Genomic DNA, 17,374 nt, shown 5'->3' on the forward strand with positions numbered 1-17,374 from the left:
CTACTGAAGTAACAGGTTCGTTGCATCCTGAGTGTACGGTGAGGTATGGCTGTAGGCTGTCTTTGATCTACTTGCTTGATGGGTCTTCTGTCCTTGGCCAGTGTATATTGACCATCCCCTAACTGTCCTGGAGAAGGTGGTAGTGAACTTCCCTTTTGATTCGCTGCAGTCTGTTTTGGTTGAAGGTGCAGCCACAGTCCTGAGAGGGAGGGACTTCCAGGATTTTAACCCAGTGACGCTGAAGGTACGGCAACATGGCTAAAAGCTGGATGGTGTGTACCTCAGAGAAGGATGATCAGGGGGCTGTGTCCCCCCATATCCTTCTAGATGGTAGCAGTCATGCGTTTGGACGGTTGAAGGAGCCTTGTCAGTTTAATTAGACAATCAATCACTCACAGCCTGGCTCTGACTGAAGAACTAGGCCTGACCAATTGTCCTCCTCAAATAGATCGGTTCCCTTAACCTGAAGGTGACACATATTATGGGGAAGCCGATGGTCTAGTGGTATTATCTTTGGACTATTAATCTAGAGACCCTGGCAACATTCTGGGGACCAGAGTTTGAATCGTGCAGATAGTGGAATTGCAATTCAATAATTGATTTAGAATTCGGAGTCAAATGGTGGCCATTTGGTTGATATTTATCTGCCCTCTGGGGGGGGGGGTGGGTAATAAATGCTGGCCAGTGTGTCACCCACATCCCATGAACAAATATCAAAAAAATGCTCAGGAAGCAGCCGTTGGATTCTGGAGGCCTCCAAGTTGAGGAGAGCTGAGAAACGAGCTCCTAAACGACACGACCTTCCTTCCCTCTTGCAATTGGTTCCAAAAACACTCCGCCAGATTTCTGACATGTTTCTTTCACCATGGCATTTGAGAAAAGCAATAAAGAACGAGCAAAGAAGCACTTTGTCTAGTTGGAGCAGGGATAATGCAACTCCCCGCTCAGTGAATTATTCTGAACCATTAGACCTGCCACCATTTATTTTCCGCCTGTCACTAAGAAAACAAGCAGCTCCCAGGGCTCACACTGATGTTGCTACCATGCCAAATGGTGAGCTCATTTATGCAAGTGACATCTCTTGCAGCCCCTTTCCAAATGGAATATGTTGCTGCTATCTCTGGTTTCCCACTGTCCAAAAAAAAATATACAAGGGTTTCCAGAGGGGAGGGGATCAGGGGACTGCACAAAAGGACACAGAAATGGAACCCCTGTCTTTCGAATGTGGAACCAAACCTGGACAGGTTGATTGCTATGGGTCAAACCGGCCTTGCATACCTGGGACGTGATTTCCCTTGCTCGGACAATCTTGCCCCACCTATCAGATGTCGGTTGCTAATCAAGCAGGGTGTCTCAGGAAATGGGCAGTAACACAGGTGCTGCCACAACAAAAGCACTGGCCTAACATTTTCCTCCAGATCTCCACAAATCAAGGCTTCTTTATGACACAACCACTCTGGGTAACAAATCAACAATACCCCAGGCAGAAATATGGACTCGGAGAAATGTCAATTTAATTAAATGCCCTGGAACGTTTAAGATATGTAGCTGCTCACTAATCACCAGAGTCGCAAGGCTGATATTAAATAGTGGAATTCCACCCTCACATTCTGCTCCACATTCCTTGAACAGTAGGATATAACACGACAGGCTTAGTCACCAAGTCTTGCCAGAAAGTCATGATGCCAGCTCCAGTTAACACCCAGCATTTTGGCAGAAAGGAGCGGCTTCATTGAACTCCATGGATAGTAAGGTCAACAGTTCAACATGGAATGGAAGATGGGCCGCTCAGTCCTCATTGATTACCTGTTAAGGGACAGACGCATAGACCTCCGCGGGGAACAAAACACACAATACCACTCCCATATACTTCCCCGAATGAGACATCGGCAAAATTCAAAAATGGAGCTGGGGATGACCCCGTAAGTAAATAGACTGGCAGATAACAAGGAGCTCATGTAGATGTTACTTTGCTTCATTCACTGGGTTGGTATTCTAGGGGGTCAATGGTCTGAGAGTGTGGGTTCAAACCCCACCAAAGCAGCTGATGGAATTTAAATTCAATTAACAGATCCAGAATATAAACTAATCTTGGTAGTGGGAATTACCATCTATCAATTGCTATATAAAAAAAACAAACAATCTGGCTCACTATAGTCCTTTAGTGAAGGAAATCTTCCATCTTTAGCTGGTCTGACCTACATGTGACTCCAGGTCTACAATGTGGGAGACTCTTAATTGTCCTCTGAAATAGCACATTAAGGCACTCAGTTCAAAGGCAATGGATAATAAATGCTGACTTTGCTAGTGCTGCGAACCTCCCATGACCTAAAACAGACCCGTCTGTGGTTTGAGAATCTGCTGCACTCTGATTGGCTGCTGCACTTCCTACATTACAGAACTGTCTATGCTGCAAAGCACTCTGGGACATCTTGGGGGTCATGACAGGTGCTGGATAAATGCAGGTTTTTTTGCGTGCACATAGCTGAATCTACAACTGTCTCAGTGGGAGGACTTTGTGGAAACTGCAAAAATTGAGAAGTTTGAGGTACTTTAATACTAGTAAAGGCTTTCTTAAAGCAAAGATGATCTCATCTGAGATAATCAGTAACAACAGCATGGGGTGGGGGGGAAAATAGTAATCACATTGAAGGATCGACACCAAAGCTGGACTGGGATTTGGATCAGGCATGAATGATCTGTTTCTTGCAAACTCATGTGGATGATGAAAATGGTAATCGTCTGTAATGGTGTAGCTGCTACGGTGAAGTGAGGGACAAACCCTTCCCTCAGCGTGCTCTCCCTGCAAACATTTCACAGCTCTCAGGCTACTCTTGTGCTCAAAGCAGAACACCAAAAGACACAAGGGCCCCTCAGAGGAGACACCACCCTTCTTCATCAGCCACCTGCTGTCAACATTTAACTATTGGGCATGAGCTTGTGACTTTTTTTTATATATATACTTCCACCACCTTGATCAGTCATAACAGACAAGAAATAATTTGCAGATATCAATGTGCGCCATATAGGAGACATGGGGACACAATAGAGGCAGTTTGGAGCTTCATGCCAGTGTCAAAGGGTTGTATAACCAAGCTCCGAGCATGTTGGAATAAGCAGGAACACTACTTGTATTGAGAAGCATTCCTTTTCACTTGATGATCTTTGACATAATATAATTCACTTGACACCAAACACAAAGCAGGGTACCGCTAGTGTAGGAAACAGAGGTACTGAATGTTGAACTACCCAAGGACACCAATAACATTATGCACCAAATCTTCATTGGGTCAATATAAAGAAACTGATCCAAACCAGTGCCCCGACCCCAATGATGAAGCTTGACAAATTAGTCATAAAAAGGTGGAACTGTTCACATCTGATGAACTGAATGGGTTCTGGACTGAGCCGCACATCCTGTGAAAGTCTCACCTGTGAGGATGGACTGATCAACTCGGAGGGTCGTTGACTTGATGCTGATAATCCGGATGTCAGCAGGAACTTTATCTCCAACTGAGAACAAGACAAAAGGAGAGAAAACAAAATGGAGGCCAATTAAACGCACATTATTGAAGATTTACCTCTCCCTAAATGTCACATAGTTCCCCTGTTCAGCAAGGGCTCCCACGGTCAATGTTTATTTTCTAGTCCACGCGGAGAAAACTGAGACAACGCAATAACAACAAAAATTCACAAATGGAATCTCCTTTTGCGAACATTAAACTATCGGTCATGGGCCTGTGTCCTATTTTTATACTTTCAGCCCCTCAATCAGTCACAGCAGATGCCAGGAAATAACTTGGAGATATCAATAAATTACCTCAAGACAGCATTTTTAATTTTTTATTCAGGCGGCTGAGAAGTATTGTCTTGCCTGTTACTCAGGCAAATCACCCCATACACAAGTACATCAGGGTAACAGAATGCAGAAATATAGTGTTACAGCTCCAGAGACGGTGCAGTCAAAGACCAATGCTAATATAGGAGAGGTCTGTTCATAAGTCTGATAATAGTGGGGAAGAAGCTGTTCTTGAATCTGCTGGTATGTGTTTTCACACTTTTGTATCTTCCAGTGGGGAAGAACATACCTGAAGCGGGAAGTATGGACAGAGCCATGGGATGGAAGGTTGGCTTGTGAGATGGATTAGGCTGCGTTCACAACTCTAGTTTCTTGTAAATCTGGCCCTGATAAACTCTACGGTTATTCTGTTATGGCACCTAGCCTTGTAACTGCACCAGGTAGGCTCTGGTTCCCGAGTAGAGTACATTGTGGTCCTCATCAGGCTCAATTTAGACTGGGACTCGTTCAACAATGAGTTTCAGCCAATGGTTTGGAAGGCAATAGATTAGTGCAAGGGACAGAAAGGTTTGGAGTGTTTCTTGACCAATGTAGTCTGCTTTTAGTTTCAAATGGGGTCTCGTATTGCCTAAGAACTGTTGCAATGTAGACCGGTTTCAAATAAGGGTAGCGATTTGTTGAAAATAAAGGGCCTTCCTGACCAGGAAGCAAACGTTAGACTTCTGTAGGGCTGTTACAATCTCATTACTTCACAAGTCAATATTTTAGACAAGGCCAAATGATCCAGTCGACCAATAAGATGGCAATGTGGGCCAGTAATTTAGCACACAGGAGAGGGCCTTGCAACTATATTACTTCAAGTATCTATTCCTGGTTTGTCAGTTTTCATATTAAAATAAGGAAAACACACAAGGATTTCTAGCTGGAAAATACAAGGAAAAAATGCTTTAACCTGAAGAATGGGTTAAAAGGTCAATATCTAGGAGCACTCCCTTCAAACAAAACAAGTTTTTCAAAAATCGCCCAGGTTAAATGACACTGTAGAGATCGAGTCAAAGTCGCTGCATCTGATAGCAACCACAAACTCAAGAATTCATCCCTGCTTCCTCAAATAGGTCTTATTGTGGAACCACAGGAAAAGGGAGTTAGACATACAGAAACCAAAACATAAAAGGTGGCCATTTCGCTTATAGTTCAAACTTTGGCATTGCCATAAGTAACCCATTAACCACATCTCTGCCCCTTTGCCACAATACACACGTGGGGAGCAAAACATTTTAGCGCAAGTCCACTTCCAAAGAATGCTATCAAATCTATTTCAAATTCCAAGGATTAGCAAGCATTGCAGAGGAAACGGGAACGAGACTTTGTACAAAAAAAACACACCTGACCTGCCGGTGTTAATCTTCCCTTAGTACCCTGCCCATCCAAAGTAGTGTCTGAGGCAGCCAGGGCACATTGGAGCCTACAGGCTGACGTGCAGCCCTGCGCAACAGACATGGCTGACTAAGAGATAGTGCCACTGTTACCAGCTGATCTTTTGGAACAGTTCACAGGTGATTCACCAGTTTGATCAGGGTGTGAAAATGCAGCTTTCAAGCCCCGGGATGGGATGGGATGGAAACTCAACATTCTGGAAGAGCTCAGCAGTTCAGGCAGCATCCAAGGAGATTTCGCTGCTTCTCGGATGCTACCTGAACTGCTGTGCTATTCCAGCCCCACTAATCCAGAATCTGGTTTCCAGCATCTGCAGTCATTGTTTTTACCTTGGAAACTCAGCAGCTGATTATTGCTGACCTGAGACAGTGTGGAAGAAGATTTTTTTTTTGTTCTTCAGTGTGGAATTCCCAATCAGAAAAGTGTGAATTTTAGTCTCTGGCATGTTTGAAAGGAGTCCATTGTTCATTTCAAGAAATTAGCTTCCAGGAATGTGAGGCAAGAGTTTATTTTCCATAAACATGAGGGATTATTATCCCTCAAAGACCACAAATGCTTAGTCCACATAGACAAGCAGCAATGTGGTATCCTCAGAGGTTAAAAAAGGATCAAATCAAACATCCATTCTCCACCACCAGTGTTATATTCTCAGATTGTTCCTTTCAACCTGCGCTTTTATCTGCCTTCCTGAATTATAACACTCACCAGAAAGCCTGATATCCCCAGAGGGTTCGAGGCCTGTCTTTGAGAATTGTCCTTCAGCCAAACTAACTGGTTTCCAACAACAAGCCCTGCTGTTTTAAGACTTCAAAGACGCTATGTAAATGCAAAGCAGAAATATGCCAAGACTACACAGCCAATTCATAGAAGCAGATTAATCAAGTGGCCTCCAGACCCTCCACAGTGAAAGGCAACACTAAGACAGTTCCTCTTACAGATCACCTACAACATGACCTGATGGAAGTAGTCGTGCCTTAACTACAAGCTCCCCACCTCCGGCATGTTACACCTACATACCTCACAGCAACAGTGTGGGGGGAGAATTGAGAAGGGGAGAGGCGGGGGGGCGAAAAAAGCTACAGCAAAAGCCAAGACTTGCATTCCAACTGTCTTGGCTCAATCAAATCATTGCCTCCTGAGGCAAAGGAACTGTTCGCCAACTTGCTTAACCCCATGCCACCCATAATGCCCAATCCCTGTGCCAAAGGCATGACTACTTATTTTCCCTGTTTACCTCAATGGAAACTTGTTCTAACACCACAAGGATCCCTTATGCAAGTCATCTGCTGTCTATCACGGTAGCTTAAAGGCCTCAAACTTGTTTGTCAAATTCTAAATCAGACATTGTTCTGTTAAAGCTGGTCAGCAGACCACTCCGTCACACACTAACGATCAGAACCTGACTGATGCCAACATCCTATTCCCTTGTTCTGTAACCACACTGGGGTGGAATTTCCACATGGGGGAAACAAATGGTGGCTGTGAGAGAATGCCATTTGTTTTTGTGGAACAGTGTACAGTGAATCCCAGGGCAGGCTCGGAGCCCAAACCTCCTGATGCCTGGCCATAAGTCATTTTTCATGGTGCAGCCCATGACAAGCTGTGGTGGTCCAGCCCAGGATACTGGCAGGGCAGTAGGAAACATGTGTGGAACGTCTGTGCAATGTATACAGCCACAGGGGAACTGACTGCAGCGCTGCCTTGGGAACGGCGTACAAACCAGTGCAGCTTCCAAGCAAGTCTCAAGCTGGGGTTTGCCCAGATCTGAAGACTGGGTGGCTGCAGTGGGCGGGGACACCAAGCGAGAGGGAGTCGACCAGCCGGTTTGAGCAGGAATGCTACCCCACCCCCACGCTGCCCTTGGCTTTAATACTACATCAATGCTGACCTATTTACTCTGCAGAGGGACAAAATCGCACTGCCACTGTGGTTTCGCAGTCACATTCCAGATCAGCTGCTGGCCTACAAATATTCCTGCGGTCACTGGGGGGGGGGGGGGGGGGGAAAGCCTGCCAAAACCTAACCAGACTGCTGGAATATGTCCAACTCTGCAATAGTTCCATGTCAACAGCACCGACAGGAATGGTGGGTAGACATTGTTTGGGCCCTAACACCACCAACTGGTTTCTGGCCTTCGACGTACAGCGTAGCAGCTCCGAGGGCAACCAGAGAGCGGAGCTATTGGCTGCTGTAAACGTGCTTGGGTAGCAGCAACACATTAACATGGGGCAGGCCCGAGGCGCGGCCGGCAAACCTGGGTCAACACATCCCAGACATCCCAGAGTGCAGAAAGGTAGCAAAGTGCTTCTGAAATGTAGGTCCTGAGGTAATGAAGGAAACATAGAACTAACGTGTGCACAGCAAGCTCCCACAATGACCAGATAATCAGTGTCAGTGATTTGGTGGAGGGGTGGGGGTGTGTGTGTGTGTGGGAGATAATAATTAGTTAGGGTAGCAGAAAAGATTCCTGAAGAAGGGCTGATGCCCGAAACGTCGACTCTCCTGCTCCTTGGATGCTGCCTGACCTGCTGCGCTTTTCCAGCAACACATTTTCAGCTCCGATCTCCAGCATCTGCAGTCCTCACTTTCTCCTCCTAGCAGGAAAGATTCCTTTCTTTGACACTGACTTTTTTCCACATAGGATTGGGGTGGGGCCTCAATTGTAGCCCCCCCCCTCCCCTGAGAAAGGCAGCTCCTCTGACAGTGTTAGGCTCTGTTTGTACCGCACTGCAGTGACAGCTTAGACTCAGCTCCCCTCTTATAGACCAGGGGGAGACTGAATCCACAACCTGTGATTCAGGGGGTGAGAGTGATACTCACTGAGGTTCCTCATGAATGTACAAAATTGTAAGCGAGCCAGTCATGCACGGCATGGGATTATAGATTAAATAGCAGTCATTCTACCTGTCGAGGACACTCCCGGAAATCCACTCATTCTTGGTGATTCAGCCGAGTGGAATTTACCAAGCAGCTTGTGTTTCAGCACTGGGCGTCCCCGGTGAACTGCCCGGAGGTAAACCACACAAAGGTGTGCACAGAAGCCGCTGGGTGGAATCAGATTTCTTTGCAGGAGAACCTTGCATGGTTATAAACGGTCTGACAATCAGATACACTCAGTCACAATCAAACATGGAGGACAAAAATACACCAACAGCCAGAAGGAGGTCAGGGTGCAAAGTGAGTAAGAATGACAGATTAACAGTGGAAATCGAGAAGCCTGGAGGAAACAGTAAGTGGATGGAGTTTTAAAAGGTCCAACATTAAAATCATTAGAAATGAGCCCACAGGTGCACAAAGTGATTAAAACCACAATGGGGTCACTGGAGCAGGAAAGTCTGGCTAATTTTCCTTCCTAAACTCGTTCAGGGAATTAATATAATTGCTTGGGTGTGACACAGAGATCCTGCTCCAAGCCTCCACACTGTTTAGCATTTTCCCTGCTGTTACAGAAACACAATTGCTTATTGCAGTAACCTGTCGATGTTAGAGTCAAAGTTAACAATCACACAACACCAGGTTATTGTCTCACAGGTTTATTTAGAAATACAAGCTTTCGGAGCGCTGCTCCTTCATCAGGTAACTAGTGGAGCAGAATCATAGGACACAGAATTTATAGCAAAACGTACTGCCTTAGTGTATGACACCACGATGATTTGCTTAAGTTGTGTCCCATGACCCCACTCCATTAGCTGAAGGAGCAGCGCTCTGAAAGCTAGTGCTTCTAAATAAACCTGTTGGACCATAACCTGGTGTTGTGGGATTTTTATGCCTCGGAACACTTCAACCCCAGGGCATCAACGTGGACTTCACCAGTTTCCTTATTTCCTCTCCACCCACCCCCACCTCACCCCAGCTCCAACCTTCCAGCTCAGCACCCCCCTCATGACCTGTCCTACCTGCCTATCTTCCTTCCCACCTATCTGCCCCAACCTCCTCTCTGACCTATCACCTTCATCCCTACCCCCATCCACCTATTGTACTCTTTGCTACCTTCTCCCCAACCCCTCCCCCGTCCCATGTATCTCTCCACCCTGAGGCTTCCTGCCTCTATTCCTGATGAAGGGCTTTTGCCCGAAAAGTCGATTCTCCTGCTCCTCGGATGCTGCCTGACCTGCTGTGCTTTTCCAGCACCACTCTAACCTAGACTCTGGTTTCCAGCAGCCACAGTTTTCACTTTTGCCGAGTTGATTTTTAAACTTTGTCCAGCCCAGTCCAACACCAGCACCTCCACACATCTCGGAGATAAAAACAGCCTACTTTCATTGCTAGCCCCATTATTAAACGCCAATTTTATTTACAAATACCCCAGCTATGGTGTTACCCAAACTGCCACGTCCTGTTGGTTTCTGATCTGTGGCATCAGCACACTGCTCACTAAAACTGGATTGAATCCAGAACCCGGAAATATCTGGGTAGGGCAGGCAACAGTGGCTGGTGCTGTCAACCATGTCTCCATCTTGCTTCAAGGACCACAATATCCCCCCAGACGTGGTTGACGATGCTCTCCACCGCATTTCCTCCACTTCCCGCTCCTCCGCCCTTGAATCCCGACCCTCCAATTGCCACCAGGACAGAACCCCACTGGTCCTCACCTACCACCCCACCAACCTCCATATACATCGTATCATCCTTCGTCATTTCCACCACCTCCAAACGGACCCCATCACCAGGGATATATTTCCCTCCCCTCCCCGATCAGCGTTCCGAAAAGACCACTCCCTCCGTGACTCCCTCGTCAGGTCCACAACCCCCACCAACCCAATCTCCACGCCCGGCACCTTCCCCTGCAACTGCAAGAAATGCAAAACTTGCGCCCACACCTCACCGCCTTGCTTCCCTTCAAGGCCCCAATGGATCCTTCCATACCAGCCACAAATTCACCTGCACCTCCACACACATCATTTACTGCATCTGCTGCACCCGATGTGGCCTCCTCTATATTGGGGAGACAGGCCGCCTACTTGCGGAACGTTTCAGAGAACACCTCTGGGACACACGCACCAACCAACCCAACCACCCCGTGGCTCAACACTTCAACTCCCCCTCCCACTCCACCAAGGACATGCAGGTCCTTGGACTCCTCCATCGCCAGACCATAGCAACACGGCAGTTGGAGGAAAAGCGCCTCATCTTCCGCCTAGAAACCCTCCAACCACAAGGGATGAATGCAGATTTCTCCAGTTTCCTCATTTCCCCTCCCCCCCACCTTGCCTCAGTCCCAACCCTCGAACTCAGCACCACCTTCCTAACCTGCAATCTTCTTCCTGACCTCTCCGCCCCCCCCCCCCCCCCCCCCCCACCACCCCCCCCCCACTCCGGCCTATCACCCTCACCTTGACCTCCTTCCACCTATCGCATTTCCAACACCCCTCCCCCAAGTCCCTCCTCCCTCCCTTTTATCTTAGCCTGCTTGGCACATCCTCCTCATTCCTGAAGAAGGGCTCATGCCCGAAACGTCGATTCTCCTGTTCCTTGGATGCTGCCTGACCTGCTGCGCTTTTCCAGCAACACACTTTCAGCTCCATCTTGCTTCAGTCAGAAAGATGCAGGCTCCAAGTCCCACTTGATATTTAATTTCACAATTGACACAAAATCATGCTCCCGGTGCCAGACTGAGGGAGTGCTCCGTTGGTAAAAGAGCTCCCTTTTGGATGTGAAGATAAGCCAAAATCTAACCAATCCATTTGTGCTACTCCCCAAAGAACCACAGTGGCAATCTCAGAGTCACCGAGACGTACAGCACGGAAACAGATCCTGTGGGCCAACTCATTCATGCCAACCAGATATCCTAAATTAATCCAGTCTCATTTGCCAGCATTTGGCCCATATCCCTCTAAACCCTTCCTATTCATATACCCATCCAGATGCCTTTTAAATGTTGTAATTGTACCAACCTCCACTTCCTCTGGCAGCTCATTCCATACACATACCACCCTCTGCATGAAAAAGTTGCCCCTTAGGTCCCTTTTAAATCTTTCCCGCCCCTCACCCTAAACCTATGCCCTCTCGTTCTGGACTCCCTCACCCCAGGGAAAAGACTTTGCCTACTTACCCTATCCATGGCCCTCATGATTTTAAGATCTTGAAAGGTCACCCCTCAGCCCCCCGACGCTCCAGGGAAAATGGCCCCAGCCTATTCAGCCTCTCCCTGAGTTCAAATCCTCCAACCCTGACATCCTTGAAAGGGTTCAGAAAAGATTTACAAGTTTCACAACATCCTTCCCATAGGAAGGAGACCAGAATTGCACAGAATATTCCAAAAGTGGCCTAACCAATGTCCTGTACAGGCGTAACATGACCTCCCAACTCCTGTACTCAATCCTCTGACCAACAAAGGAAAGCATACCAAAACACCTTCTTCACTATCCTATCTACCTGTGACTCCACTTTCAAGGAGCTATGAGCCTGCACTCCAAGGTCTCTTTGTTCAGCAACACTCCCTAGGACCTTACCATTAAGTGTTTAAGTCCTGCTAAGATTTGCTTTGCCAAAATGCAGCACCTCGCATTTATCTGAATTAAACTCCATCTGCCACTTCTCAGCCCATTGGCCCATCTGGTCCAGATCCTGTTGTAATCTGAGGTAATCCTCTTCGCTGTCACTACACCTCCAATTATGGTATCATCTGCAAACTTACTAACTGTACCTCTTATGCTCACATCCAAATCATTTATATAAAAATGTTGAAAAGTAGTGGACCCAGCACCGATCCTTGTGACACTCCATTGGTCACAGGCCTCCAGTCTGAAAAACAACCCTCCACCACCACCCTCTGTCTTCTCCCTTTGAGCCAGTTCTCCCTGTATTCTACATTCTGCCAGCCTTCAGTCTATATCAAGGAAACAAGTTGCCTGGCCGTTTTTCTCCCCATGGATTGTGGGATATTGCTGTGCATACATGGGCTGCCATCATTTTCTAACATTTTAATCACAACTGCGCTTTAAGAAAGTACACTGTTGGCCCTGAAATGTCTGGTAACCCCCTGGGGTTACTGGAAGATGCTACATCAGTGCAAATTTGGTCTTTTTTTTTTAAAAACGTAATGTTTGTTAACAGCACACACTGTTGCACTTGGAGAGATTTTGTATCTTCGATCAACACAATCTGAAAAAGGTGCTAGCGACATGGATGGGTTGGACCGAAGAGTCTGTTTCTGTGCTGTACATCTCTATGACTCTGACAGAAACCTACCAACAATGCCCTGGTCCCCATGACACGATGTAACTGAGCAGAATGGGTGTAGTTGAGGCATGTGGGCCCAACTCAAAACCGGTGGGTTGTCTGACTTGGAAGCTTCTAATTATGATGGGACACCCTAGGGGGGGAATGCACTGTCACTTCATCGAACGGTGTTCCGAAGGATTCCCTATCGGGGTTTTGCTTTGAAGAGCCTCATTGGGTAACAGCTACCTCAGTCCCAAGAGCTGACTGTCATCCCAGCAGAGTGCTATTCCCTGATACTGCTGTATCTGAGCTGTGCAGTCACTCACGATTACATAAGCACTGGAGGCATCCTGAAGGTGGGGCGTTCAAAATGCAAGAGAAATGTTCCCATCGACTGTCAAACATAAACTTTTGTCTGAGCAGCTTCCATACCCTTGGGAATTTTGCTACATTTCACTGAACAGTTTGGAATGTCAAAGGACAAAAACAAAATGCATTCCATCCACAAGACTTTGAGAGAGATATTCAATGTAAATACATTGTCCTGACTTTTTGCAGCTTTAAAACAGGCTTGCTCCCGGGATGGTATCTTCAAGCTGTGGACTTGTTTTGTTTTGTTTGAGGGTTAACAGTGGGAGCACACCTCAAGCCATGATTCAATGGACAGCACCTCACTCCAACTCAGAATGTTAACGCTTCGAGTCGCACTCAGAGCGCAAAACGCAAGACAATACTCCCGTGCAGTAACGAGGGTGTGCTGTACACTACGTAGGACAAACGGGAAGAAAGTTAGCCACCAGGATACACGCACACCAGCTAGACACAAAAAGACACGACCCTCTCTCCCTCGTAGCCCTACACACGGATGAAAAAAAAAACACCATTTCTACTGGGACAACACCTCTATCCTGGGACGGGCTAAGCAAAGACATGCCAGAGAATTCCTAGAGGCCTGGCACTCCAACCACAACGCCATAAACAAACATAGATCTAGATGCCATCTATCAACCCCTCAGAAAACGAACAGGAAATGACATCACCACAAACCCCAGGAACCCCATCCAGGAGAAAGATATAAATAGAAAGCAGGAGACAACAGCTTCGCTTCACTTGGAGGTCCCCACTGATGATGATACCTAGCCAGGTAATGAAACGTCTGGATATCAAACCTACAGCTCAGTGAGCAAACCTACAGCCTAAACCTCAACCTTGGTGTGCTATATTGTTGGAGGTGCTCTCTTGAACAGGTGAGATGTTAACTTAAGGCCCTGCCTGTCCCTTCGAAGGCTGGGAACGATCCTGGCACACTGCTTTGAAGATGGGCAGGATAGTCACCCTGGTGTCCTGGAAAATATTTATCCCAAAATATCATGAAAACAGATGATCTGGATCATCATCACATGGCTATTTTGTGGGAGCTTGCTGTGTTTCCTACAAGACAACACGAACTACATTTAGAAGTACCACATTGGCTCCAAAGTACTATGAGATGCCTGGTGATTAAAGGAGGCTCAATCGAACTAAATGCTAGCCTTTTTTTGGGTTTGGCTTTCTCAGCATATGGCTGCTCTACATTCAATAAACAGAAGGTTCGTCGAGGTTCATTGTCACATTGTCACATTCCTGTGCAAAAACACTTCTTTTTTTAAAACACAGCAGTGAGTAGTTAGGATCTGGGATGTGCTGTTTGACAGGGTGGTGTGGCATCGGTGAAAGGAGATTGGGTAATTACCGAGACAGAGGGAGAGAATTTGTATTGCCATGGGGAGAGGTGGGTGTGGGCCAGAGCCCCTTCCTGTGTTTGAGAGTCCTCCCTTCCAATAGCCAAGGACAACTGACAATAGCAAGAATGACCCTGACGCTGAAGGTTGAAGATGAGTTGGATTGAAGGCACTGTTTCCACGCTGTTATCTGGCTCGATGACAGACAGAACAAGGAGAATCAAGGATGGAGTTTTGATGCAGTGTGGCAGGGGCCCTAGGCCAGGACCTGTGGATACAGCAATGGCTGATGGGCACAGTTTACTCTGTTCTGCAGTATTCCTTATTATCAGGGGGCCAAGTTAGTGCTGTTGGCTGGATTTGCGATGCAGCGTGACACCAATTCCCGTACTGCCCGAGGTTACCATGAAGGACTGTCTTCCTCATCCTCTCACCTCGCCTGACCCTCGGGTTAAACCACCACCAGCCATCTCTCTGTAATGAGAGAGAGCTGCCCTATCATCAGGGAGGACTATGGCAACTCTACCCTTATTCCTTACAGCAGCACCAAATGGACTTAAACGTGGGCTTGGAGGTTGGCAGCCTGTCCCACCGAAAGCCGCAGGAAGGTTTGGCGATGACCTTTCACCCACTTAGGCCATTGGTCAAAAGAATGCATTTGAGAGACACCTCTCCTTTCCAGAGCAACTCCCTGTCAGAATCACAATCACACAAAAAAAAAACACTTTTGCTTCACAGTCACTGTTCTGGGTTCTTCTAGGAGACGCATACACATTACAAAACAAAGCAAAGTCTATACAGCTACAAACAGGATAGAGTGCAGGAATGAACACTTGGAATGGTCTCAGAAGCACAATGATCATAGAGGGTGCCATAACAGTGAAACAAAAATCCTTTATAAAGAGGGGTGGTTTCAGTAAATATCCCCGTGCTCCTTCCTGTCTCCTCTCCTGCCAAGTTACTAACTTGTTTACTCCATGGAGTTTGGTTTTCCTTTTTATAAAAAAAAATCCACTAACTTTTTAATGTATTTCTAATGAAACCTTCAAGGCCGGCATTTCAGCACATCCCTCCCCCTCATTCCAGACCTCAGAGATCTAGCAACTCAGATCTAAAAATAGAGGATTGTACACAGAAGATATTTTGTCTCCAGCAGTATAGTGGAAATATAAAAGATGAACAGGTCTTTCCATGCTACCCAGGGGACTGAGACGCCATCTCATTCAACAGCGACTTTATGATCAGGCTGGCTTTTCATGTTTTGCTGCAGTTCAGTGGGAATGGGTTGGTGCAGTGGAACCTCACACTAATGAAGAGATCTTCTATTCAGCAGCGAGTCAATGCCAATGTCAGGACTGAACGTGACCCATATCTTCAGTCAGTGTCTCTGGGTAACAGGAGGGAGGGAAATTCCCTACAGAGGCAGCACGATGGCTGAATGGTTAGCACTGCTACTGAACACAGTGCCACGGGCCTGGGTTCTATTCCAGCCTCGGGAGACAGTCTGTGTAGAGAGTGCACTTTTTCCCCCAGAGAGGGAGTCCCCTCCCCCAGACCAAAGGTGTGCAGGTTAGGGGAGTTGGGCATGCTAACTTTCCCATAGTGCCCAGGGATATGCAGACTAGGTGGGTTAGCCATGGGAAATACAGGGATAGGTTGGGTGATAGTGGTGGGGTGGTTCCGAGGGTTAATGTGGACTCGATGGGCCGAATGGCCTGTTTCCACACTGAAGGGATTCTTATGGTGAAAGCTCCTGCTGCTCTGAGGAATGAGAAAGAGGGGAGATGAGGGAGGCCAGTGTCAATCCTTGGTTGAACAACACAAAAAATTGAGGACAGGATTGAAATTAGGGTGGACGCACAACGGTGGAGCAAAGCTCAAACAATGGTCACCTCCAGTCAGTCTGAACAAACAGGGTTTCGTACAGATCAGACCATGTGGGACAAATAAGCATGACCAATGCCTTCACACACCCAAATTAATTCAAAGATTCCTCCTTTGAAGAAATGAAAACAAAACCTTGGCATTTTCAAGCCCTTGACCATCCACAGAGCCATCATTGTTCCAACGTTCCCTCCAACTGACAGGACCATTTCGCAAATGCCACACAGTGCTGACTCATTGGGATGATAAATACAAATAGGGAAGACATTCCTGTAATCACAACTTTGAAACTGCAAAGACAATGTCATACTTCAAAACCATGATGTTATTTTATAAGCCTTTAGTGAAATTTCCAATTAACTTTAATACCTATTCTGTGAATCAACAGTTTAGCATTCTCTATAATTAGTGATCTGTGGCAATATAATTATGGGATTGATTACATCTACCATTCAGTCAATTTTCCCACATTATAACACAATTACCATGAACAAGAAAACAACAAAACAGAAGGAGAAAAGCCCTAACTATACACATCAATCACAGGCTTAACTTACACTAGTTACACATAGCCTATCCTACTACACGGGGTCATGTGGTGCAGTGGTAGAGTCCCTACATCTGGCTCACAAGGCTGGGTTCAAGTTCAAGTTGAACCCAGCCATGTCAGAATGGGTCCAAAGTTCCCCTCAATAACCCCAACTCTACCAGCTGCACTGGAGGCTTCATTCCAATAAAAACACACCCCTGAACTATGCCAATTACAATATCAGTCGCAGCACCAATGATAAACTAATGCAATCCTGCATCGGTTCGACCAGTATCACTCACAAACATACAGTTGCATTGGATGTAGGTTTGCTCGCTGAGCCGATGGTACTTCTACACCCCCTGAGAAAAGGAACCAGAAGTGACTTCACCACAGGAAATGACATCATCAACCCAAAGACACCCAAACACATAAATAGAAAGCAGGAATTTTCAGCATTGCTTCACCTGAGGCCCACTGAAGATGTTACCTATGAAGGTAAAGAAACGTCTGGAAATGAACCTTCCAGCTCAACGAGCAAACCTACATCCAAAACCTCAACCTGAGCTATAAATCTTCTCAAAACTCGCTAATACAGTTACAGGAGTAAAATCCCAACCCTTTGAATACCTCCCAATATTTGGGCACAGAAGCCAGTTTTGAATTTCCAGAGCAAACATAAGTAGTCTGAAGTCGGGTCAACAATACAGACGTGAGCTTGGTAGTTTTAATGGAACCTTGGTTCAGTTAGGAGAATGAAACTTAGAAAAATGGGGACAAATCTCATAGAAACCTAGAAAATTCTAACAGGACTGGACAAGGTGAATGCAAGAAGGATGT

The 17,374-nt window shown here is 46.5% G+C and overlaps 1 protein-coding gene across 2 annotated transcripts in view; it reads right to left on the reverse strand.

The window, feature by feature from the left end:
- atp2a3 (ATPase sarcoplasmic/endoplasmic reticulum Ca2+ transporting 3) overlaps positions 1-17,374 on the reverse strand; it is a 203,760-nt gene that overhangs the window by 118,122 nt on the left and 68,264 nt on the right. For both annotated transcript variants that reach the window (XM_072589319.1, XM_072589318.1), the window contains exon 6: positions 3,433-3,513. In XM_072589319.1, the coding sequence (XP_072445420.1) occupies positions 3,433-3,513 (81 nt within the window). The remainder of the gene's footprint in view (positions 1-3,432; positions 3,514-17,374) is intronic.

Source organism: Chiloscyllium punctatum, chromosome 19 (assembly GCF_047496795.1).
Source record: "Chiloscyllium punctatum isolate Juve2018m chromosome 19, sChiPun1.3, whole genome shotgun sequence".
Lineage (NCBI taxonomy): Eukaryota > Metazoa > Chordata > Chondrichthyes > Orectolobiformes > Hemiscylliidae > Chiloscyllium > Chiloscyllium punctatum.